Consider the following 27,933-nt stretch of genomic DNA (forward strand, 5'->3'; position numbering starts at 1 on the left):
TATATAATATTATAATATTATATAATATATATATACCTCTTTCGAAAACATTACAAAAAATATATAAAAAAAAAAAGTTCAACTTTTGTTTGGAAACAAAATATATATATATATATATATATAATTTATTTTTTTATTATTTTTTTTTAAGTTTAACATTTTTTTTAAATATATTTTTTTAATGTTTTTGAAAGAGGTGTCTTATGCTCACTAAGACTGCATTTATTTGATTAGTACAGGAAAAAAGTAATAATGTTAAAACATTACTACCATTCAAATTAGCTATTTTCTTTCTGAATGCATTTAAAAATGTAATTAATTACTATGGTAAAGCTGAACTTCCAGTAGTCATTACTCCAGACTTAAATTGCAACAAATTTACATAAATCATACATAATACAATGTTGCGTATCAAATGAACATCTAAAAACAAATCTACTCCATTTACTATAGGATTTTAAAAATAGAAATGATGTATGGTCTGCATAAAGATGAACAGAAGAATGCAAAAGAACTAAAAGAAGATTAACAAAAATTGAAAAAAGAAGAGGACCCAATATCAATACATTTCTTTTTATTATCAGTGCTGAAAACAGCTGCTTAATATTTTTGTGGAAAACGGGAGAAAATGGCATGAATGGAAAACGGCATTTTCAAACAATTTCTAACATTATAATTTTATTTATTCATTCAATTAATGGGAATTAACACTTCAGGTTATTTATGGGTTTTTCTTTATAATCTTTCATCAAAATGTAAAGTTACAAGATTCGTTTTTAGCTGCCCTCTACTCTAATGTGTCATAGAGAGCACTTTTTTGCTTGATCCAGTCAGTTTCTGAAGAATAAAATCAAGTCATGATGGATGACACAAGTCAAACCTACATACTGTATTCTGGAATGATAAATATCCTGTTTCATTGTATTCATTGTGTACAGTATTATACTATATATCTAAAAAGGGTCGCAAATGCTGTTTTTTGGTACTTGCACTATCCAAAGTTTACCCCATTTCAATGTGTCTCCGCAGGTAAGGTGTTGAACACGGATCTGCGTCATTACCTCAGCCTGCAGTTCCAGAAAGGCTCTTTGGACCACAAGCTCCAGCAGGTGATCAGAGATAACCTGTACCTGCGCACCATTCCCTGTGAGTACCACACACATTCACACGTCTGACCTCTCTCGGATCCTCACATCTCATTAAATGTGTTAGTGCAGGTCGCACTCGGAGGATTCTGCCATGACACTGGCTGCTTAGACAATAATTATGGTGTCGGTAACACATCTTCAGTCCATAATTTCAAAGGGTGGTATGATGGTACTGTGAACCTGCTAGACTGGTTGTATTAGAGTCAGCACTGTAGCTGCGTATGAAATCAAGCCAGGTTTCCCATATAGTGCACCGTGTGGTGAACAGTAGATTAAATTATTACAGGCAGTCACTGCTTCCGGGTTCTTCAGTCAGGATGCTTTTAGTGATCACATTGAGCAGAACTGCGGTTCTGATGATCTGTTAGACCGTAGAGAATGTGATATTGTTTGTTTGTTTTAAAAGGTTAGTTCACCAAAAAATAAAAATTCTGTCATTAATTACTCACCCTCATGTCGTTCCAAACCCGTAAGACCTTCATTCATCTTCGGAACACAAATTAAGGTATTTTTGATGAAATCCGAGAGCTTTCTGACCCTACATAGACAGCAACACAATTACATTCATTCATTTGCTATAAAGTGATACATTTGGTTCATATGTTCAACAAAACTTAAATTTTATTCTTAATTTTAATTTGTAGTTTAATAACAGGTTGTGTAGAATACATTGACATGTTAACACTTCTAAAGACTGTGGATAGTGTCATATAGTTGTACAAAGTACAAAATAACCCACACATATGCTTGTCTTATTGACTGATTAAATACACATTTCACCACAAAAAGTTCTTTCAAAAACATACACATTTTGTTTGCGAAATAGCCAATGCATGCCATCGTAGATAATCATTCTATAAATTTGGTGGAAAGGTGGAATCAGTTTTATTAAAGTTTTTTTTTTTTTTTTTTTTTCTCGTAATTGCGAGTTTACATCTCGCAAATCCGAGAAATGAAGTTAGAATTGCAAGATATAAATGCAATTATAAGAACATATCAGCTTTCTTCCTTCAAAATTTGACTTTGTAACTCGAAATTGCAAGTTTATATCTCACGGTTCTGCAAAAAAGTCACAATTGCGAGATAAGAACTCATAATTGTGAGAAAAAAGTCAGAACTGTGAGATACAAACTCGTATTTGCAAGAAAAAAAGTCAAAAATTTGAAAAGTTTGTTTTTATCTCGCAATTCGGACTTTATTTCTCACGACTGGCACAAATTGTTCAAATCACGCAATTCTGAGAAAAAAGTCAGAACTGTGAGTTTATATCTTGCAATTATGAGAAAAAGTCAGAATTGTGAGTTTACATTTTGCAATTCTGACTTTATAACTCACTATTGTGTTTATATCACGCAATTCTGAGAAAAAAAAGTCAGAACTGTGAGTTTATATATTGCAACTGTGAGTTTATATCACGCAATTCTCAGAAAAAAAGTCAGAACTGTGAGTTTATATCTTGCAATTTTGACTTTATTTCTCACAGTTGTGATTTTATATCATGCAGTTCTGAGAAAAAAAGTCAGAATTGTGAGTTTATATCTTGTAGTTCTGACTTTATTTCTCGCAATTACAAGTTTATATCTCTCAATTCTTAGAAAAAAGTCAGAAAAGCAAGTTTGTATCACGCAGTTCTGAGAAAAACAATAACCTTTTTTTATTTTTTTATTCAGTGGCAGAAAGGGGGTTCCATAGAAATCCAAATCATCTGTGTGAAAATATATTTGTCCCTGTCCACTAAACAAATCTGGAATTGAGGTTTTTTAACCCCACATCACTTTTTGCTCAGTTCATTTAAATGAAGGTCTATTCTAAAACAGCTTGTAAGAACCCAGAAATGCTGCTGCCGACTCAGAGTGCTAGTTTGTACGCGGTCATTTCATCTAAAGGGAATGTTGAAAGAGTAAGTAGACTCAGCTTGTGTTTTCTAGGGTTATTCACATGCTCTTCCTCTCCATTCTGCCCTCACCTGGTGAAACAGACTCTTCACGCAGCCCATGCAGCTGGGACTCATGAGTCACAACGTTCCTCTATTCTGAAGGCCTGTTCACATCAGTGATGATGACTATAATAACAACTGTAATGCTTATTCTGATTCTATAATTATAAAGAATTCCACAGCTGAACTATAACAATAACAACAGTGGAACGATGTCAGTGGAATCACTTTCAAAATGAATTTACTGAAGAGCTTCAGTTTTTAAAGAGACAGAAGCCTGCACGTTCTCATTATAAACGGAACACTGTTGTATGTTAGTGTGGATGCTAATATAGTTACCATTCTAGTTATTGATATTGGTGTGAACAGGCCTTCATGCCTGATATAACAAGCAGATGCCAGAGGCTGCTGACGCCTGCTTGAGGACAGTTATTTCTTCTCTCCCCTTTGTGGCAATTTTAGTTTCCATACTTCCAGTGTCTGCACTGTTTGAGCTAATGTCACATAATCATGATCGATTAAACCTGTTGAGCAATGTAAAATTACTTGCCAGTATTGGCTCAGCAATTTCTTGGCCACAGTTTTCAGCTACAAACCGTCTGGAACAGACAACCATGTTTTTCATCATCAGTGCCAACAAACCAGTACGTAATCATGAAATGTGTTTGGCTCTTTTGTTGTGCAGATTACGGTATGTGTTCTGGCCACAAACCAGTGAATTAGTGAAACATATGCCTTAATTACTTGCACATCTTTAATTAGTGTTCTTTTTTTTTCTCTCGGGCTGTGGTGTAATCTTTTAATTAGTGCTGTTTTTTTAAGGCACCTATCAGCATTGATATGGCTCATACTTAGGGTTAGAAATTTAAAAAAACATTTAATGGCAACTATTAAAGGAAAATTTCTGTAATTAAATACTCACCTTTCTGTAATTCCAAACCTGTTTGCCTTTTATCTTTTGAGAAACCCAACTGAAGATATTTTTAAAATACCTTGATATTTCTTATAGTGAAATTTAAAGGGATTTATGCAGTTTTGGAGCCCTTTTCAATGAACATTTTATAAACAAAAATAGTTAAAATGTGACCCAGGACCACAAAACCAGTCATAAGGTTAAATTTTTTTTAAAATTGAGATGTATACATTTTCTGAACGCTGAATAAATAATAAATAAGCTTTCCATTGATGTATGGTTTGTTAGGATAGGACAATATTTGGCTGAGATACAACTATTTGAAAATCTTGAATCTGAGGGTGCAAAAACAAAATATTGAAAAAATCGCCTTTAAAGTCCAAATGAAGTTCTTAGCAATGCATATTACTAATCAAAAATTAAGTTTTTATATATTTACAGTAGGAAATATACAAAATATCTTTATGGAACATGATTTTACTTAATATACTAATGATTTTTGGCATTAAAAAAAAAATCAATCATTTTTAACCCATACAGTGTATTCCTGGCTATTGCTACAAATATACCCATGCTACTTAAGACTGGTTTTGTGGTTCAGAGTCGCAAATGTTCTTCAGATTATCTTCTCATGTGCACCACACAACAAAGAAACCCAAGAACTATAAAAACCAGAATATCACACACTTGGGAATAGGATTTTATGATTTTAATCACCTAGCAACCGCATTGCAACAGCCAAACTGTCTCGTCCCAGCAAGCTATGCACCAGCAAGCGCTATTCACAATTTTTTTCAGTAAATGTAAAAATCAAGTCTCTGTCTGTTAATTTAGAGATGTGATGTAGTTCGTGCTGTTTTCATTAAGTGAGTCCTGCACCTGGCATGTGGCTTTTTGTAATTTGGGATTTTAATGGACACCAGACCTGAGCAGATGTTTCGTTTTCTGTGGTTCAGCATTGCATGAGACACGGGCTCAGTGTGTGGGCCCACCTGGAATCTCTAATGTCATTCTCATCCATTGTCCTTGTTACGGGCTGTTCAGACCCATGACTCAACACACACTCCTCCATTCACACTTTATCCGTCCAGTATAATCATACGCATTGGGCTGAGAGCCAGATGATGGACAGGTCTAATTATATTTAATAGCGCTGGTAGTAGCGGTAATGTCAGAATGAACTGTCATAGTTCATCTTCCAGCTTCAGTCAAGTAAAATAATCAAATAATGATTTAATTGTACGTTATTAATCATGGTAAAGGTTAAAGACAGTGAGGAGCAGTATCGCCATTTAATTGAAGTCAATGTTTAATAATACATTGCTCGGCTTTAAAGAGAGATTTCACCTAGAAATTAAAAGTATTTGAAAACCATTTACTCATTGTATGTTGTTCCAGACCTGTATGGTCATACAAAAGAAGAAGATATGAAAAATATTTTAAGTATATAAAATATGTGTTCCACATACTCTTAAAGGAGTAGTTTACCTGAATAGTTTAAAATGAAATTCTGTCTTTAATTACTCACCCTCATGTCCTTTCAAACCCATAAGACCTTCGTTCATCTTTGAAGAACAAATTAAGATATTTTTGATGAAATCCAAAAGCTTTCAGACCCTGCATAGACAGTGATACAACTAACACGTTCAAGACCAAGAAAGGTAGTGAGGACATCATTGAAATAGTACATGTGACATCAAAATTTCTCAATGGTAGTGTAAAACAACACCCTTTTTACCTTTTTAAAATCAGCTCTGCACACAGCAACCCATTTTGTTGCATGTTCCTTTAAATGCTAATGAGCTCTGCTCACCCCGCCCCTCTCTTCTGTGAGGTGATAAGCTGTACTGTTTACTTTAGCCACATGTAGCTGCAAAACTAGCAAATTATTAGGAAAGGCGATTTGCAAAGATTCATAAAAAAACCCACATGCTCACATCTTCTGTAGGTGAAGCTGGATCACGAATGATTTGCGCAAACATAGATGCATTTAGGTAAATCGGGGATGAGCACGTTCCCTTCTAAAACAAAAGTAACGTTATACCTCTGCGTCTACGGTGGCTAAGATGTCGGGAGTAATTGACGTCGGCTATAATCATTATAACATCCATCAACAAAACACCTCAATCGCTTAGGAGCCATTCTTGCCTACTAAAACAATGGCGGTTGGAGTCAGACTGTTCTCAGCTCACTAAGGGCAGGTCTAAGGTAAGACGGCCATATCAATCAACTGTTGTGAGAACAGCCATGGTCTGTGTGATGTCACACCGCCAAGAAGCTGAGAATGGCTTGATTTAAAAAGGGGATATTATTTATAGAGATTACCACTGGGTGGATTTTTATCATTATAGGGTGGTTGTGTTCACTCACTGCCAACACACATTTATGTTCAAACAACATGTAAAAGTGAGTTTTGCATCCAATGACCCATTTAATGAAAAATCTATAACATATTTCAGCTGAAAATTCTCAATGGTAGTGTAAAACAACACCCTATTACCTTGTCGAAAACGGTTCTGTTCACAGCGACCCATTTCGGCGCATTTCCTTTTAAATGCTAATGAGCTCCATTCATCCCGTCCCTGTAGGTGTAAGTCTGTAGGTGAAGCTGGATCACAAATGATTCGGGCGAACATAAATGCATTTAGTTAGATCAGGGGATGCGTTCCCTTCAAAAACAAAAGTAATCCACTGCGTCTTCAGCAGCTCAGATGTCGGGAGTAAATGATGACTACTATGTTCATTATTACATATAACAACAAAACACCTCAACTGCTTAGGAGACATTCTTGTCTACACCTGCTCCAGCGTTGAAACAATGGAGGACTGTGTACAGCTCACTCAGGGTGGGTCTATGGTTAAACCAGAATTTGAGAAAAGCTTGATCTGAGAAAGTGCTAATGATTCATGGGGATTTAAAAAAAAAAAAACACTGGGTGGACTTTTATCATTATAGAGTGGTTGTGTACACACACTGCCAAGACGCATTTCGGTTCAAACAACATGTAAAAGTGAATTTTGCATCCGACGACCCCTTTAACAAATGTGGTCACTGTGAAATATGGTCTGAAATTGATTCCCTTCGTGAAGCACTGACTGCACTGTCTGTCATACATTTCTCATCTAAAAACTTCTGGAATGGAACTGTTGCGCATGTCTCTCTGGACACGGGGACAGAAAAGTCATTAAAGCCATGTCCTTCGAAAAAAAAAAAAAAAAAAAAAGGGGGGGGGGAAAGTAGAACGCCTGGAGTCCAAATTGCCACATAATCTTTGAAGCTCGACTGAAGCCTCCATCTCCCTCCCTCCTCCTGCTGGCATTAATATCCGTTATAGCTCAACGGTAACCCCTCTCTGCCTCATCCGCAGATATAAAAAAATGAATGCAGAAATAAAAAAGTGCCGTAGGTGGTCAATCTTTTTTTTTTTTACACTTGTGCAGATTTAAGACTTTAAACTTTTCCAGAGCTTGTTAAGGGATCTCGCAGCTGACCATGAGTACATAATGAGGTCTGAATAAAATTCATCACAAAATAAACACCTTATTTTGTATGATATAAAAACACTTTTGGCATTCAGAATTCATATGTGAAACACTAACTTCCATTTTTAGAAGGATTTGGTTCTTCAAAGCAGTCTTTGAAAAGAAAGAATTGTTTTAGGGTCAGTCTTTCTGACGTTCTGAGGAGTGCAGGGTTGTGCGGCATCGTGCTGGTGTGGATGGTAAGGTGCTTAAGCAGCTGGCGGTGTTTCATGTAGCTAGTGCAAACTGCAGAGCTAATTGTTTGTTTATCCTCCTCCAGCACAGAAACTGGCATCTGGGCTCTCGCCCCACAGTAGCTGCTGTGTGACTGTCAAGTTTGACAAACTTTAGTGATGACGCAAGTACAGTAAACTGTGGTTACGGCTGAAAAAGAGACACTACAGCAGAATATCTGGATGCGGATGATTCATTGTGTTCTCTCTTGTACAGAGGACAACAATAAAGGCTCACAAAAGTTGTCTTTTGTTTAAGGAGAGAGATTTTTTTTTTTCATAGTCCTTTATATATATCTTAACAGTTTAATGCAGTTGGGAGCTGTAGGTATATGTATCTACTTTATGTATATGTGACCCTGGACCATAAGACTAGTCTTAAGTAGCACGGATATATTTGTAGCAATAGCCAAAAATACATTGTATGGCTCAAAATGATCAATTTGCCAAAAATCATTAGGATAAGTAAAAATTATGGTCCATGCACATATTTTGTAAATGTCCTACCGTAAATATATCAAAACTTAGTTTTTGATTAGTAATATGCGTTGCTAAGTGCTTCATTTGGACAACTTTAAAGGTGATTTTTTTCAATACTTTTTTTTTTTTTCCTGCAACCTCAGATTCCAAATTGTCAAATAGCTGTATGTCGACCATACAAACCATACATATCAATGGAAAGCTTATTTATTCAGCTTTCAGATGATGTATAAAAAATATCTATGACTGAAAAATATCTATGTTTTGTGGTCCAGGGTCACATATGCAGGGCTCTGTGCTTACTTTTCTTTTTAGGAGCGCTTGTGCTTGTAACTTAAAAAATGTAGGAGCACAGTCAAAATTTTAGGAGCACTTTCTGATCAATAATGAAATTTTTTTTTTAAATGTATTTTAAAAGCTTTTTAAAATTTCTAATTAAAATAATAGAATAAGAACAAGTAGATTAAGAATGTTACCAATCAAATGAAATCAGTATTAACAAAATTAATTTGTACTACAGAGGTGGCACAGAAAAACACAAAAGTGGTTTGTAGGTGTATTTTTTTTTAATCAGACTCTGAGGTGGCATGAGTGCAGTCAAAGTCATAAATTCATTTTGAGATTAATGTTTAAAAATATAAAATTTTGATTATATTAATATGAAATGATTCAAATAGCTGAAAAGATACTTTAAAATGAAACTAAAACTGTCAGTAGGTGGCACAAGTCACTGATTTAATAACTGAATCTGATTTGATTCATTCGAATGGCTGATTTGTTCAGGAATAAAGCAAGTGACTGTCTTTATGAATGGGAAATTGAATCATTGACTCACTCAATTCGTTTAAAAATGCACGTTCATTCATAAACGAAACACCACTGTGTTTGAATTTAAATGGGCTGGGTAACGATAATAATCGCGCGATATGAATTGATCATGATAATTTTTTGGCCATATCGCCCAGCCCTAGCAGCGGCTCAGTTGTTACTTGTTTCAAACTATTTTTGATGATGAAAGAGCAAAATCAGGCAATAGTGTTATAGTCAGACACTAAGTCACTTAGACAATATTAACTTGTTGTGTATTTAACTGTTGTATAAAATTAGTATCTCATTTACAATCTCCCTTAAAAATCATTAAAAGCTGTCACTCATCTTAGTTCATCACAATCTCACAAAGTTCCATTATAATCAACAAAGCTCTCTATACTACACAATAAATCTCTTATTTGCACTTTTTCTACACTTTATGAAAGTATTTGTGAGATATGTCTGTGAAATGCGACTGAAATGGTCACACTGTAGAGCCCTGATGTGTGTGTGTGTGGTCTCCTTTCTGTAACAAAAATGTAAAAATGTGTGCATAGATGAAGTAATACACTAAAGAGCATTTTTCCTCTAATAATTTGTTACTCATCGTTCTGTGTGCTTTTGGCAGGTACCACGAGGCAGCCTCGCGAAGGGGAGGTTCCAGGAGTGGACTATAATTTCATCAGCGTGGGGGAGTTTCGTGTGCTGGAGGAGAGCGGCTTGCTACTGGAAAGTGGAACGTATGATGGTACGAAACAGTGTGTAGGAGCTCCGAGAGTCAAGGATCATTTCTTGTGGGCATGTTATACAGATACTTGTTGAGAACACAATCTAAATTAGTTATATTCACAGGAGGAACTACTAGTGTTTTTCAAGATGCATGGATGTGGGAAAGGGTAATGCATTCTGCATCTTATTTTCTATCTGCTATGCATGAGAATCAACACGTAACCCAACACGACAGTGTAAAGTGTATATGCGACATATACGTATCACAATTCAGTATGCAAGTGCTGCAAAACTCAACTTTATGTGAATAAGGGGTGGCTCAATGTGGCAACTACCAATGAGAGTGAAGACGGTGAAGTTCACATGTTGGATTCATAGATCAAATTGACAAACCTATTAGCAATCAGAAATGTCCTAAAAATGACATTTCACCCCAAAAAAAAAATGTTCAGTGACTAGTCGTCTTTTACACACCCTCCTTCCAAACCATTATGATTTTCTTCTATGGAACACAAAAAAAGATATTTTGAAAAATGTCTGTTTTTCTGTCTGTAGAATGAAAGCCAGTGGGGTCCTCTGTTGTTTTGGACCCCACTGACCTTCACTGAACAAACAAAAATAGTTCAAAGGGAAATATTTTCTTTTGTGTTTGACAGAAGAAAGCAAGCTGTGCAAGTTTAGATTGAAGTGAAGCTAAATAAGCAATGACAAAAGAATAATTTAAAGGGATAGTTCACCTAAAAATTAAAATTCTGTCATGAATTACTCACCTTCCTGTCGTTCCAAACCCATAAGTCCTTCATTCATCTTTGAATCACAAATTAAGATATTTTTAATGAAATCCAAGATGTTCAAGGCCCAAAAAGGTAGTAAGGACATTGTAAGGACATTGTAGTAAGGACAATACAAAAAGTATTCTTATATCTTAAAAATTAAAATTATGGTTGAACCACTGATGTCACATGGACTGTTTTATCAATGTCCTTGCTACCTTTTTGGACCTTGAGCGTGGTATGCAAGGTCAGAAAGCTCTCAGATTACATTTAAAAAAGAAAAAAAAAAAACTTCATTTGTGTTTCCAAGATGAACAAAGGTTTTGCGGGTTTGGAACGACATGAGGGTGAGTCATTTATAACAGAATTTGCATTTTTGGGTGAACTATCCCTTTAAGGCTAAAAATGATCTACAAAACAACGTTTGGATGGAGTCTGTATAGCTTTGCAGCTGAATTAATTGCAGATGAAAAAGAAGAAAGTGGAGTTTCAATACAAGCTCTGTAACTAGGTCATCTCAGTTGATGTTGAACATTGGTTCTCTTCACTTAAAGTATTGCTTTCAAAGTCTGTAGATTAGCATAGCAAAAATTCATGTGGGTTACGTTACTGTGTAGTTGCAGCATCGGTTGCTGACTCACCATGTTTTTATGTTAATTAAGGAAGACAAGTGTACTGGATGTTTGCACTGCATACTCTTTTATTTGGCATATACCTCCACTTCTGACTTGAAATAGTTCAGCGTAGAGGGCGTTCACCTTGTGATTCATACAGTCTCTGTAACATGCCTAAGGGATCTCAAGGTCTGAGTTATTATTGTCACAGCCCCAAAGCCGGTGAGTTCCTCACCGATAAACCCGATAAATGCTTGGCAAAGTCCTAGCCTTTGGCCGTGTGGGAAGGAGGTGGGTTTGGTTAATGATCCCTCGATGAGTCACTAAGTGCCCTTTTTTAATGGGAAGGTCGCGTTGTAGTTTCCAGGGTGTAGAAGTAAATCTGTCCGATGTGGATGTCACAGTGGGTGACTTTTACTGGGGCCTTTCCATCTACATGAAATATCTTGACTCTTGGGATTTTAGCTTGAAGGATAATTTCACACTCACCAATTCTGGTTAGTGATTTCTTGTCTTCCCATGACATCTGGCAAGAAAGTCGGTACATGCTGCACAAGGATTTGATGCCCTAAACCAGCATGATTTATTGAGCCTAAAAATGTTGAGAAAAGTGGACTTGTTTGCAGTTCAGTTCAGAATATGCTTCCCATGTACATGTGGGGCAATTTATTCATTTGTTGGTCTGTTGTGTTACTCCTTTTTTGAACAGTAGTTTAATAATGTAATATAATATCATATAATATAATATAGCATGATAATATATGGTAGTGTGTGAAACAGGAAGTCCATGTTCAAGCTTTTTATTGTCCTTTCCAATGGCATTCTCCATACACAAGTCTTCTACACCTGTATAAATTCTGACCCTGGACCACAAAACCAGTCATAAGGGTCAATTTTTTGAAAATGAGATTTATACATCATCTGAAGGCTTTTCATTGATGTATGGTTTGTTAGGATAGGACAATATTTGACCGAGATACAACTGGAAAATCTGGAACGCGAGGGTGCAAAAAAAAAAAAATAAATAAATTGAGAAAATGGCTTTTAAAGTTGTCCAGTTTTTAGCAATGCATATTACTAATCAGAAATTAAGTTTTGATATATTTACGGTGGGAAATTTACAAAATATCTTCGTGGAACATGATCTTTACTTAATATCCTAATGATTTATGGCATAAAAGAAAAATCGATAATTTTGACCCATACAGTGTAATTTTGGCTATTGGCAAATATACACATGCTACTTAAGACTGGTTTTGTGGTCCAGGGTCACAATTCAGGGCCATGCTAAAGGACACACTCTAAGCTAAAAATAATGTTGTCTGTATGCAATAGAGAGCGATTTTATATGTTCTCCAGGGTTGAGTTTTGCCATTTTCAGGCCAAGGAAATAATTGACCACTTTTTCAACATGCCTGGAGCATGATGTAATCAATGGTAACTGGTTATGCGCAAGTTTTATAGCGTAAACTCTGTGTCCTGTTTGAATGCTTCACTGGGTCTACGTCTTACAACAGTGATTAAAAATAATGAGAACTTGAATTTGAATCCCTTGAGGGAAGTCTCCTGCATGTGTCCTTGCTTTTCTCATGATTGCTTCGATGTCGAATATTGAAGGACGGCCACCCAGAGTGACACAGGTAGACAATGTTTATAAAGCAGAACACGTCCACCCACAATTCCATGAGAAGTGAGCGATGACGACAGTTACGGCAATCACCCTTTCTCTCTGCCATGTTCCTGGAAGGATCATTTAGATCAGTGGTTTTCAACCTTTTTGACTCGAAGGCTTTATGACTTTCCAGTTGTTCTTGATTTAGTAGATGAGGATTTTGGGGGTGATTTTTTTTTTTTTTTATAGAGCTTTGCATAACTAAAAATTGCATATTGATTATAAAAGTACTTATAGAGTTATACGTGTGGACACAGCCACCATACAATAATAAAAATCAATTCACTCATTTATTTTTTTTTTTTTATAGTGCTCAAAAAACCTAAACAATTCAATTATCAAGCCGTTTTGATTTTCTGAGCAATATGATGTCATACTGCTCAGGCCCCGCCTATGACCACTGACAGGCTGTCCCGTATTAGTATATTTCCGCCCTCAGCCAGTTGTATGCCATCCATTTTCTCCATGCTGAAGCAGCTGTAGCGACAACAGTGTCTCGTAAGTAATGCAGGTGTTTTGTATTTAAACATAAAAGTGAACATAAGAGTCTTCATTGTCTCCCGACATCAGAGCCACTGAGGATGCAGTGATTTAGTTTTGTTTTTGATGGTAACATGCCATCAAACACACATAAAACTGAAGAGAGGGGTGGAGTGAGCAGAGCTCATTATCATTTAAAGAAACGTGCACCAAAAATGGTCGCTGTGAACAGAGCTGTTTTTGGACAAGGTAAGGATGTTGTTTTATATGACAATTGAGGAATTTTAACCAAAGTGTGTCACAGATATTTCATGAAGATGAAAGAATCATACCAACTTGTTGAAAATGGGCATCCGATGTCGTCTTTAAAAAATGCAGCTGTTGTAAAATTTAAACTGTTTTTGTTAGCTCAAGTTATATTTATTATTTCTTAGATTAGATTTATTTTAATGCTTGTTTTGTGTTATTTTAAATCATTTCAAGTCATCTTGAGGACCCTTCGGATGTTTGCTGAGGCCCTTTGATTGAGAACCACTGATCTAGTTCGGGATGAGTTTATTATTAATGATGCCCATAGAAATGCTTGAGAGCCTTTCTCATCTCTGAGTGCAAGTGCCTTCTTCTGTTTGTGTTGATGCAGAATCAAGAGCATTGAACAACAGCATCCCCACTGCCCACAACAATATCCCCAACATCCCACAGTAGCATCCAAAAGGCTTTGGGCGATATGGTTTTCCATCTGTCCATGCTTCGGCAGTCTGCTCAGTGTCCCACACGTAGAAACTCAGGGCTTTGAAGTGCATTTCCCAAATGAGACTAACTTTTCCTTCAGCATATTACGTTGTAAAACTGAGCATTGACCACAAATCAAAGCATCAAGCTTTGTGCCTCATATTTGGGGCTCTTGCTTTAGTGCACACCAGTTATAGTCAAAGAAAAAATACTAAATAGTTGAAAATTCTGTGCAAAAAAATCTTAGCAGATGCTGACTAAACTGCAGGTTTTGATTTGTATTTTTGGTGCAATGATGTTTAAATTGCACTGCAACTTGGCCCGAGTGGGTAAAGGTTATAAATGAGTCAACTCGCATTTCATTTAGGTTTAAGGGTGTGAGGCTGTGTGGGTGAGTGTGTGTGTGTGTGTGTGTGTGTGTGTGTGTGTGTGTTCATAAGAAGGAAAACATCATTTAGGGAAAATTTCAGTGTCAAGTCTGTATTTGTTGCGCTCGTTGATCGTCATGGGTGAATTGTCGTCCTCCATCAGTTCATCTGGGACGTTGAAGCCGGCATGGTGTTATTTATTTGACATGAAGCACTCAAATGTTAAATAACTACCTGCTATCAGCCTGTCTCTCTTTCCTCTTGTATGCCATTCAGTGTGCAGTGGTGAAAGGAAGATGGTTTCAAATCATTGCATTTCCTCTGACAGCGCCTAGCCGTCTCCCACAGATTAATGCTAACAAATATCATCACAGACCACGGTGGACGACCCTCCCTCCTCCTTGCTGTGTTTTTTTTATGGCCGTTAATCAAGGATGACGCAGTGCGCTGTTTATGAGCGATCCATCATGCTGTGGCCGCTGTTCGACAGGGGACCCTAGAGGCTGTGACATGGCATGATTATGGCCATGATTTGATCACACTTTTCTACTGCGCTGCGAGCTTAGGTATAATCAAGACATTTCTGGAAAGACACGTATCACAGTGCCTTCCTGATTTAGCTAGAATGTTTAGATGAGACCTATTTATGCAGTCTCATGTGTCGCAAGAATGTGTCTGTAAAGTTTTATCTCAAAATACCCCACAGATCATTTATTATATCAAAAAAAAGAAGGTGGAAGCAGAAACACACTGTTTTCGTGCATGTCTCTTTAAATGCAAATGAGCCGCTGCTCCCCGTCCCCTTTTCCGGAATAGAGCTGTACCTTTACAGCTTTACAGAACTGGGATGTTTTCAGCTTCCAGGATTTGTGTACAGATCCTTGCAACATGGGGCCGTGCATTATCATGCTGCATCATGAGGTGATGGTTGTGGATGAATGGCACAACAATGGGCCTCAGGATCACGGTATCTCTGTGCTTTAAAATGCTATCAATAAAATGCACCTGTGCTCATTGTCCATAACATATGCCTGCCCATACCATAACCCTACCGCCACCATGGGCCACTCGATCCATAACGTTGACATCAGCAAACCACTCACCCACACGATGCCATACATGCTGTCTGCCATCTGCCCTGTACAGTGAAAACCGGGATTCATCCGTGAAGAGAACACCTCTCCAAAGTGCCAGACGCCATCGAATGTAAGCATTTGCCCACTTAAGTCGGTTATGACAATGAACTGCAGTCAGGTCGAGACCCCGATGAGGACGATGAGCATGCAGATGAGCTTCCCTGAGACGGTTTCTGACAGTTGGTGCAGAAATATTTTGGTTATGCAAACCAATTGTTACAGCAGCTGTCCGGGTGGCTGGTCTCAGATGATCTTGGAGGTGAAGATGCTGGATGTGGAGGTCCTGGGCTGGTGTGGTTACACATGGTCTGCGGTTGTGAGGCCGGTTGGATGTACTGCCAAATTCTCTGAAACGCCTTTGGAGACGGCTTATGGTAGAGAAATAAACAGCTCTGATGGACATTTCTGCAGTCAGCATGCCAATTGCACACTCCCTCAAAACTTTTTAGAGTGGCCTTTTATTGTGCCCAGCATAAGGTCTAAGAGGCTGTCGCATAGCATGTGAGTACTAAACTAAGTTCTCTTTCGTATCTTATTGCTCTTAAACTGTCAAATACACACAAGTTTATGTTAAAAACACACAAGTTACAAAAACAGTCGGTTATGTCTGTGAAGGTAAACAGCTGAGAAAGAAATTGCATGTTAATAGCCTTTGTCATGTTTTTGGGGATTGTAGATGGCACTTAAACATGAAAAAAGTCATTTTTTTATGATATGTCACCTTTAATGTTAGTAATATGTCTGTAATAAGGTTCCCTATTTAGCATTAGCTGAGATAGATTAACTGCGTTCTTTAAAGCCCTTTATTGTTTTAGACACTTCAGTTATTCCAGTCATGTCGATTTCTATGCATTTATGAAATCTGGAAAGGACACTCAGCAGAACTGTTTGGAGTAAGCAGGTTTATTTCATGCATGGCCTAGTGCCTGTTGATGGAGATGATAACGGCTGTTGACAGTGCACACTTCTGTTAAAGCACTGTCCATCTGCTGTGCAGCCACGTGAAGTCCACAGCAAGTGATTGGAGGATAGTTATTATGTTGCGGGCTGCAGCGATAACATGTTTCCATTAGATACAGTAGGGTCCAAAAGTCTGAGCCAATATTGAAGATCTGTGATTCAGAGTCTAATTTAAACTTGAAATAAACAGGAGTTTTTAGAGTGCATATATTTGATCAATAGTACAATAAAAACGGCAATACTGTGAAATATTATTACAAGTCTGTTTTTAATATATTTTAAAATGTTATTTATTCCTGTGAGGGCAAAGCTGAATTTTTTCAGCAGTCATTACTCACAAGATCCTTCAGAAATCATTCTAATATGCTGATTTGGTGCTCAAAAAACATTTATTATTATTAATCGATGTTGAAAACAGTTGTGCTGCTTCATATTTTTGTGGAAATAGTTTTTTTTAAAGAAGTACTGGAAATACTTCACAAGAATGCATTAAATTTGTCAAACGTTTTTTCTTTGATTTAAAAGAAAGTTCAAAAGAAAATTTTAAATGTTTTGCAACATTATACATGTATTTACTATCACATTTGATCAATTTAATGCATTCTTGTTGAGTAGAGGTGTTTCTTTAAAAAATATATATATATATACACTGCTGTTCAAAAGTTTGGAATTTGTAAGTTTTGTAATTTTTTTTTGTCATGTAAAGTGTCTTTGCACATCAAGACTGCATTTTTTTGATCAAAAATCCAGAAATGGTAATATTGTGAAATATTATGTCAGTGTAAAATAACAGTTTTCTATTTGAATATATTTTAAAAATGTAATTTATTTCTGTGATGCAATGCTGAATTTTCAGCATCATTACTCCAGTCTTCAATGTCACATGATCCTTCAGAAATCATCCTAATATGCTATTGAAAACAGCTGTGCTGTCTATTTTTTGGAACCTGTGACGCTTTTTTTCAGGACTTTTATTCAGCAAGGATGTGTTAAATTGATAAAAAGTGATAGCAAAGACTTATATTGTTAGAAAAGGTTTCTATGTTGAATAAATGCTGTTCTTCTGATTAAAAAATAAATAAATACATAAATAAGCAGGACAACTGTTGGCAACGTAGATAATTCTAATAATAAATCAGCATATTAGAATGATTTCTGAAGGATTGTGTGGACTCAAGACTGAAGTAATGATCCTGAAAATTCAGCTTTGCATCAGAAGAATAAATTCTATTTTAAAGTATATTAAAATATAAAACCACTATTTTTAATTGCAGTAATATTTCACAATATTACAGTTTTTTCTGTGTTTTTGTTCAAATAAATGCAGCCTGAATGAGCAGAAAAGACACCTTTAAAAAACATTAAAAAGTGTAAACTCTTGAACGGCAGTGTAAAAAAAAATCTAAATTATTAATATTCTATTTAACATAATTTTTGACAACAAAAAGGAGGAGAAGTGCAAAATAAAAGCATCTTTTTTGGACATTTGTAAATATTTATTCTTCAGATTCATCATTTAACGTGAGGCCTCTCATTCCCTTATCGTCAGTTTAAAGTTAAGACTCTTAATAGGTCTGCATAGACAAATCCACTGTTAGGCATTCTCTGTAATATCAACACGCGTATCTGTAAATGAATTATTAATGCAATAAAGATGTAATTAATTCAAATTAACAGTTTCTTTTATGATTGCATAAAAGCGAATTCTGTGTGATGAGATTTTCAAAGCCATATTTATTTTTGTGTTCCACATAGTGAAGACTAATGATGCAACATGTCAAACGAGAGTGTAAATAAGCTTAACGAAGTCTTTAGAGTACTGTGCTTAAGGTTGCAGTCAGCCAGTGATTTTTATGAAGGGGTATCATTTTATTATTTCAAAAAGCGCCTGTCACGGTTTTCATTTGCATCTTACAAGCAGTAAAAACGACCCACGCTGTGTTTAAAGCAATAACTCTCTTCTTCAATTTCATGTCTTGCGCGTCTATAATGTGACAGCTCTTGTTAGATGGAGTAAATTGTGATAGCAAACTGTTCTCATGCCTTCCCAAATCTCAAAGGTGACAAATGAATCAATATTGCTCTTTATCGTCCCGTCCACACTTTTAGTTTTACATCTGATGTTTTTGTGAATTGTTGACAAAGTAGGTCAGCAAGTGTTGTTTCCCATATGTTCTACTTGATACCATTCTCACCCCAAGAAGTTTATCCAGATAAGACAGCACAGTAAAGCTTCTAAGATAGACCTCCTGCCTCTCCAGGAAGTAGATGCCGCCACACAGCTAGTCTTAATCTCTAGTGGAGGACTGTTGCCAATAAATAACAATAAAGTGCCAGAGTGCTGCGTCTTGCTTCAGAGGAGCGCTGCAGGGAGTCGAGCTGCAGTGTTGACAAACAACAAACAAGACTTACAGCCTTACTGAAAAGCGCCAGACAGCAGGATATATTACGGGTTCGTGTCGTTACAGTTTCTGTTCTGCAAAATCAGCGACCGGACAAGCCTCGAAAACGCAGCACTATAGGAGCACACTTCAATACTCCTACAGACTAAATATTTAGTTTGGGAAAATCACACTCTGGTTCTCAAACAGGGAGCCGAGGCCCACTAGAGGGCCTCAGCCAACTGCCAAGAGACTCCAATAAGCCTTAAACGTATGTACATTTAGTTACACTACTAGTCAAAAGTTTTTGAACAGTAAGAAGTCTCTTCTGTTCCCCAAGCCTGCATTTATTTAATCCAAAGTACAGCAAAAACAGTACAATTTTGAAATAACTCCTTTCTATTTAAATATATTTTAAAAGAAGCAATTAGTGAAATGAATACTTTGGCAAGGATGCTTTAAATTGATCAAATGTGATGATAAAGACATTTATAGTGTTACAAAAGATTTCTATTTCAGATAAATGCTGTTCTTCTGAGCTTTTTTATTCATCAAAGAAACCTGAAAAAATTCTACTCGGGTGTTTTGAACATGGTAATAATAATACATTTTTTTGAGCAGCAAATCAGAATATTAGAATGATTCTGAAGGATCATGTGACTGGAGTAATGGTGTTAAAAATTTAGCTTTGAAATCACAAAAATAAATTACATTTTAAAATTATTTTAAATAGAAAATAGTTATTTATTATATTTCAAAATGTTATTGTGTTTGCTGTGCTTTGGATCAAGTAAATGCAGGCTTGGTGAGCAGAATAGACTTCTTTAAAAAACATTAAAAATCTTACTGTTCAAAAACTTTTGACTGGTAGTGTATATTAACATATACGTCTTAAATAAAATGCTAAAACACAGTAAAACATTAAAATTGTTGCCAAAGAAAAAAAAAATATATATATATATATATATATATATATATATAATATAAACCAAAAATCTCACATTTCAGCCTTTTTTTGTCTTGTGAGATATAAACTCAGAATTGGAAGTTTATATCTAGCAATTTTGAGTTAATATTGCTTATATCTATCATGTGTTTCCATCCTAGAATTAAAAAAAAAAACAAATAAACAAACTGTAATTGTGACTTTATTTCACAAATCTGTGGTTGTAACAAGACAGTTCATTTCATCACTTCATCAATGTTCATTTATGCTTATTTCATGGTATAAATTAGTGGTTTAATTAGTTAATTGTTAATTGTTAATTATAAATTAGTGGAGATTAGTGGTTTACGTGCTGCTTGAACTGAGGCACTATAGTTGATCTATCATGACACATTAAAGATTCACAAAATGATTTTATTGTTTGAATGTCTTAAAAAATGACATAGTTTGAAAGCTAATACTTTGTTGTATACCTAAAGTAACCTGCTCTGTCTTGTCTGCCGGCATTGACGGTTTCTTCTTTGCTCCGCAAATGTATATTTCACTGTATGTATTTGTATTGTGAGAACAAAAAATGTATTTGTGAGAACATATGTGGCATGAGAGTGACATGGGCTTGTCGAACATTGCAACAGTAACGAAGGGGGGGGCGTGTCTTTGCGAAGACTTTAGGACTTGCAGTTCTGAGTTTGTATCTTGCAATTCTGACTTATAAATGTCCTTAAATGTAATATTTTAAAAGTTCAAATGCATTTTCCCCAAAAATGTGTGCAGAATGCACTTTTTACAGTATTTTTTTTTTTTGTAGGTAATTACTATGGCACTCCAAAGCCACCTGCAGAGCCTAGTCCAGTGCAGCCTGATCTTGTAGACCAGGTTCTGTTTGATGAGGAGTTTGACGCCGAGGTCCAGCGCAAACGCACCACATCTGTCAGCAAAATGGATAGAAAGGATAGCGCAGCTCCTGAGGAAGAGGAGGAGGATGAGAAGCCACCCATGGTCAATGGGCTTACAGGTGAGACTGGGAATGTGTGTTCAACAAGATTGAGTGAAAGTAATGTATGTTGGTGCAGAATTGTAATGTACTGCATATTTGGCCTAGTATACATTACATAGAACAATATTGTACAAATGCAACACGGCAGATTTGAAAGACTAGAGAGAAATTTGCAAAGACACTGTCAGTAAGTGATTAGGTAGTTACTGTTAGCTAAACTACTATCTATTGTTCAATAACAGCTTTTCCACTAACACTAACAAACAATTAGTGGTGTAAAATTGTTTAAAGGTTTCTTTGCTGTACATACTCAACGTTATAGTCAAGCTAGCTGGCCGCTAGTCTGACGCATTTTTCTAAACTGCATTCTCTCTCATATGAAGTATTAAAAAGTCTCCTTAATTGTTTTGAATTGCTTCATTTGGACAATTAATGTAAATTAATCAAAAAAACAATTCACTGATTCAGCATTTTACAGAATTTTAGGGCTCATTTTTGTAGAAAATAATTATCAAAATTGATTTTTGGTAACAGATGGGTATCTGGGTATCAACTTAATAAGGAAGTCTGTTTGCACAAAAGAAAAAAATAAGTAAAAAAAAAAAAAAAAAAAAAAAAAAAAAAAAAACCCTCACAATTCAGACTTATTTTCTCATGAGATATAAATGCAGGATTGAAAAATATAACCCCAGATTTGTGAGAGCAATTTTTTGACTTATGTTTATATCTAGCAGTTTTGAGTTTATACCTTACAATTCTGTCTTTGTCCTTCCGTTCTGGAATAATAAAAAAAAAAAAAAAACAATATTAAAGGAGAAGTCCACTTCCAGAACAACAATTTTCAAATAATGTACTCACCCCCTTGTCATCCAAGATGTTCATGTCTTCCAAAAGAAATTATGGTTTTTGAGGAAAGCATTTCAGGATTTTTCTTCATATAATGGAATTCACTGGTGCCCGGATTTTGAACTTCCAAAATGTAATTTAAATGCAGCTTCAAAGGGCTCTAAACGATCCCAACCGAGGAAGAAGGGTCTTATTTAACAAAATGATTTTTCTTTTTAAGCACAAAAGCTTGTGTAGCATGGGCTCTGGGATGCGCGTTCACGATGCTACAAATGGGACAGATGCATCTTACTAGAACGATGCGTTTATTTTGAACGAATCTTTAATGCGACTCAGGAAGAATGAGTCGTCTCGGGGAGTGATTTGTTCAGTCACGCATGTGCAACATCCTATTAGGTTCAGTACTGGAATTAGTTCACCTGTTTTGAGTCTTCAGGTTTTTCCAGAGTCATTCGTTCATCTTATGGGGCTGTCACGTGATGAACGAACAAACGACTCAAACCCGAACACTTGTCAGATAAGTGGCGAGATGAGCTAATCATAGAATAAAGACCCAGGTAAACAATGAATTGATCTTTTCTGTTTCTTATAGCATTATAGTTTTGTCTTGGTTGTAGTGTGATCAACGTTTGTGTAAGCAGTAGATGTGTTAGGGATGTAACACGTAACATTTTAATTATATTTTGCTAAAACGAACGAACGAAATGAAGAAACGACTCAAAAAAAGATTCGTTCATTTTGCTGAACGAGACTCAAAGGTCCAAGTCAGTAAAATGATCCAAACTTCCCATCACTACTACGAATCATGTCTAAGTTCATCGTCTGTGTACTCCGGCTCAAAAAGTTAGAGTATGGCGAAAAACTCCATTTTATTTTCTCCTACAGCTTCAGGATCGCCCGACATTGTTGTACCTTTTTGTTTGTAAACAGCGTTTGACTTGCACTTTCTTAGTCTTTGCACGTTCGCTTTGTGAACACTGGGTCTGTGGTTCTGCCTACGTTCCGCGTGACCTTTTGACGTGATTCAGAGTATGTAGCATCGTGAACGCGCATCCCAGAGCCTTGTTACACAAGCTTTTGTGCTTAAAAAGTATACAAATTTTTATTTTTGGAAAAAAATGACCGATCGTTTCGCTAGATAAGACTCTTCTTCCTCGGCTAGGATTGTTTAGATCCCTTTGAAGCTGCATTTAAACTACATTTTGGAAGTTTGGAAAAAAACCGGGCACCAATGAAGTCCATTATATGCAGAAAAATCCTGAAATGCTTTCCTCAAAAACCATAATTTCTTCATGACTGAAGACAGAAAGAACATCTTGGATGACAAGGGGGTGAGTAAATTATTTGTGAATTATTGTTCTGGAAGTGAACTTCTCCTTTAAAGGTAATTGCAACGTTTTATTTCACAATTCTGACTTTCTCTCACAGTTGCAAGTTTGCTATGTGTGTTAAACATCACCCCATGAGTTAATTTATTTAAAAGTATTGGATTAAAAGACAGATTATCATTAGTTTTTATATGTATTTTAAATACTTATATGTGAAGATGTATGTATTAATATTTTAAATATTTATGTGTTAATAAAATGAACTAATTTTATCTATTAATATATTAGTATATTATAATTTAATGTGTTTTTATATGTGGTTTTTTGCAAAAAAAAAAAAAAAAACTATATTCAGTGTAGTGTAACTACTTAACATTATGACTAGCTTATAGTTTGGCATACTAGTTTCAAAGTTTTAACAGCCGTGTGATTCAATCACCGTGTTGGAAGCTTGCCTGCTAGGCTTTCATTGTAAGTGTATTACTGTAAATGTGTTTTACCTTCATTTTTGCATACTGTGCGACTTTACTTTCCATGGTGATTGACAGGAGGGCACAGATGCTGTCAATAGAGCTTAAGTTGTTATGGGCAGATTTGATTGTGTTTCATGTGAGAGCAATATAAAGAGCTTTACAAGATGGGTCCTTGGATGTGCAGCCAGTTGTATAAATAGGGAATAGTTCTGTAGAGCCCTGTGGTGCTAAAGGATGGTGTGACTAGTGTATTGCTTTCCACACATGCTGCTTCCTGTCATGTAGGAAATCAGTTATCCTCTGTTGATTGTGTCAAGACAAGCTTGTCAGGAAGGGTTGCCATTAACAAGCTATAATGTAATGGTAAATTGTATACAGTTGGAGTTATATAAAAAATATCCTGGCTCTTATGATGGCAGTGAATGGGTGTTGAGGTTTTGAAGTCCAATAAAGTGCATTCGTATGTTAATCAATTGTGATTTTGATGCCAGAGCCATGCTTTGAGCCTTTATAAGCACTGAAAGGCTTCAGGAGTCATAGACTATCTAAGCTGTTTCAGAAAGTTGAGCTGTAGTTGAGCTTTTAAAGTAGGCCAAATGCACAGTCAGTCAGAGTTTTTTTTTTTTTTTTTTTTTTTTTTTTCCAGTGATTATCCAGTGGCATAAATAGACTATATTGAGCTCAAAATGAATGAGCTTATGGCTGGTATCACTTCAAGTAATGAGCATGTTAAAGAGGCTGCTGTTTGCTGTGAGGCATAATAGTGTCTCTGCACACCACAGAGTAACTGCTGTGCCGCTACCTATATCTGACTGTTGTGTACCAGCCCTTGCACTCTGTCTTCTACCTTCTCATTAAAAAGATACCTCAGGCTTATTATTAGTCTTTTATAGTCATTTTAGTTCTACATTAATAACTACATTTGAGCCAACCTGCTGCCACCCTAATGTACACTCCTGCCACCACCCACCTAGGGCTGGGTGGATGTCACTGTAGCTGTATAGATTTAAAATTTATTTTTTAAGCTCTACTTGTGTTTCCTAACTGTAACTTAATGGTAGACCATGACACTTAAAGCACTAAAGTTATGGGTTTCATTCCCAGGGGATACATCCATTGTCTCCATCCAATTTTGCCAGGTTAAACTGACATGATACACTGGGTAAAAATATATTCTCGTTTTTAAGAAATGATATAAATACTAAAATCCCAAGAATCGATAAGTGTAGCCTGTTTTCAGTTAATGAATGGAACATTGTAGCACACCTCCCATCCCATAAATCGCAATAAGCTTTGTGCTTTGTTACTTTTGATATGAAGCAAAGTCTCTGATTTCAAATTCTGTTCATATTATTGCAATATTAAAACAATAATTGCCTTTTGTTGCTAATGTGGAGTGACAGATCACTGTAGTGCCTCAGTTCAAGAGAAGCAGCAGTGCGAACTGCACGTGAACTGATCGTCGTCTTCGCTTTAATACCAGTTTCAGCACAAAATAAACATGAATGAACATCAGAAGGTATGTTAAAAAAAAAAAGAAAAGAGTACAGCATACCGAAATCCATATTCTGTCTCATGTATTCGCTCAAACAGTGTTTTACCTGCGAAAAGATGTCAGCGTAACTGCTGGTAAACAATAGGTCACGTAATGTCACAGTTACTAAAAAAAATATTTGGTGACCATAAATTTGAAGTCTAGAGAGGAGCATTTTGCTAAATATATGCACCATATTTTCATTATAATGTTTTAGTGTTCTTTAATGTTTAATTTATATTTGAATAAATCCATCAAGTTTTTATGAAAGCCAGCATTAGGATGTTTATATTTCAAAAAACGAATTGGAGTAGAAATATAATTATTTAATTGTAACTTTATTATTAAAAAACTTTGAGTCTAATGTAAGTGTTTGTATACAAATCAGTTAATTTGAACCTTTGATAGTACCCTGACTCTCATGTATATATTACAGCACTAGTTGAGAGATTTTTTTTTCATCCTTGAGAAAATTTGGCATGTACTATACCTGTTATATATATGAAATAATCAATATTGAATCAGAAATCTAATTGAATTGCAAACTTGTGAATCAGAATCAAATTGAATTGTGAAATTTGTGTCAAAACCCAGCCCTAATACAGGGTATCTCCACAATTTTTAAGCTCAAATAGAAACTTTTTAAAACCTTTTTTAAGACCTGCGTGAATATAATTAATATCATATGTGCAGGATAGGTTTTCACAAAAACAAACATTTTTTGTAAAATGATAGACTTTAGATAGATGGAGTCAAAAATAATTATTATGTTTATTTTAATTAATTGTCAATAAATTATTATATTAATGAAATAGCACATAAATACATTTTACTGTTTAGATTTTTCTAACGCATTATCTTCTTATCAATCCACCAGTTCACACTTACAGCCCTGTGAGTTTACAGCGTAAAAACATGGGTTGATTTTCACTTTGGTGTAAATGAAAACAACAGGCTTATTGAAAATGCAGATTCATTCTCTGCCAGCAGGTGGCACTTTTGGAACAGCAGAAATATACCTGTTTCCCCCGGTAATGGCAGTACACAAAGCAGCACAGCACCAGACTTTAAAACGAGCAGTGCTCATATTCAATGAAATCATAGCCTTTTAAAGTTTAATCATCACATTAAGCCATATCACAATTCTGTCTTTCTGTTCCCAAAAACCTCTTGAAATCAAATTAAGACTTTCTTGTAAAATGTAAGACTTTTTATGGCCTTAAATTTTAACTAAATTTAAGGCTTTTTAAGACACTGCAGAAACCCTGTAATATTTTCATTCAGAAAGGCTGCGCTGAATTGATTAAAGTGACAGTAAAGACTTTTACTGTACATTGTTACAAAAAACTAAATCTATTTCAAATAAATGCAGTTCTTTTGAACTTTCCATTCAACCAAGAATCCTGCACAAAAATATTAAGCAACACAACTATTTTCAACTATGATATATTAAGAAATGTTTCTTGAGTGCCAAATCAGCATATTAGAATGATAAATTAAAAACAATTAAATAAAATTAAATACATTTAAAATTGCAATTATATTTTATAATATTTCTTTCTTCCCTCTAGTTTGATCAAATAAATACGTCCTTGGTGAGAATAAGAGACTTCTTGCAAAAACATTTTACCAGCCCAAAACTTTTTGACCGCGCTGTGTGTCTATGTGTGTGTACATATATACATTTTGAATTTAATTTGTGATTTCATTGGAACGGAGAGCGGCCATGCATAGCCCAGCCCTCATATCACTCCAGCATACTGAAAATCCGCAATATTGCCTGAGAAATAGCTAATAAATAAGATAAGTATTAAAATGCATGCCTTTTTTGAGATTTCTACCTTCTTTTAACCTAATAGTATTTTTTCTCACGTTTGAGTTTTTGGGAGAAAGACTTCTGGTGGAGCTCGGTTGGGGTTCAGCTGCACCGTGCTGAAAGTAGGTAGGATTTACCGATGCTCCCCACACAGCAAGTTTTCTCTCTCATAAATCACTGGGATATGGAACAGCGAACACCTTCGGATTATTCACATGCGGCGATAGTGAGCTTGGGGAAGAACCTGCCAAAAAAATATTAGATTCACAGCGCATTAACCCACTGCAGTTACCACTACTGTTCTGTTTGTGTTAGTATGATTGATCACCATGGGAACTGATATCCTATCCCACAATATCTGGCTTCCTTTTGCCGTTCTCCCCGTCAGAATAAATAGCTTTTAAACAGGTTTTCTCCAGACTGACTTTTACTTAGGATTAATAATGTGAAAAGAGTTTATTTGGGCTTAAGTTTTAAACTCAAGCCAATGAAAATCTACGTCACACACGCCTCACAAAAACCTCAATAAACATGAGGTATTTTTTAGAGGGTCACTGGAGGAAATCCAAATTTTTTTCACCACTCGGGCCAAAAGAGGTTTCTGAATACACCGAGGGAGGCTTTGTTGGCCGTGTTCGTCTCCAGTTGGACAAGATGCCTCACAGCTGTCCTCCATTATGATTGGATACAGCTTTGTAAACCCTCTGGCACAACTGTACGGACGAGATGCAATGGCAACAATATCTAACTGAATTTGCCAAGTGCAAACTGAGACGATTTTGCAACCCAGAAGTGCGTTTGTGGTTTTTTATTGATTAACTTCGCATTACTAGAATGGCTAGTCTTGCATTTGCAGTGGGTTATGTTTGCGTTCACATGGTTATGTCCAGATGTGTTAGATAGAGCTTCGAACTACTTCATGTACACTTGTGAAAGTCTCTCGCTAATATAACTGAGTGGAAAGGCTCTTTTGTAATGGTTATTTTTTCCATAGCAAAGCTTCACCATTAGGTTTCACCGTAGCACAACATTTCTTCCTACTTTCAACACTCAATCTGCAGCACATTGTGTTCATCTGTTCCCATCTGTACGCATTTTCTGAACAC

General features: G+C 35.8%; 1 protein-coding gene across 6 annotated transcripts in view; it reads left to right on the plus strand.

Moving 5' to 3' along the window:
* The window catches only part of magi3a (membrane associated guanylate kinase, WW and PDZ domain containing 3a), a 182,407-nt gene that overhangs the window by 104,987 nt on the left and 49,487 nt on the right, over positions 1–27,933 (plus strand). For all 6 annotated transcript variants that reach the window (XM_051097242.1, XM_051097244.1, XM_051097239.1 and 3 more), the window contains 3 exons: positions 1,030–1,146; positions 9,671–9,790; positions 20,642–20,848. In XM_051097242.1, the coding sequence (XP_050953199.1) occupies positions 1,030–1,146; positions 9,671–9,790; positions 20,642–20,848 (444 nt within the window). The remainder of the gene's footprint in view (positions 1–1,029; positions 1,147–9,670; positions 9,791–20,641; positions 20,849–27,933) is intronic.

Source organism: Labeo rohita, chromosome 23 (genome assembly GCF_022985175.1).
Source record: "Labeo rohita strain BAU-BD-2019 chromosome 23, IGBB_LRoh.1.0, whole genome shotgun sequence".
NCBI classification, from domain to species: domain Eukaryota; kingdom Metazoa; phylum Chordata; class Actinopteri; order Cypriniformes; family Cyprinidae; genus Labeo; species Labeo rohita.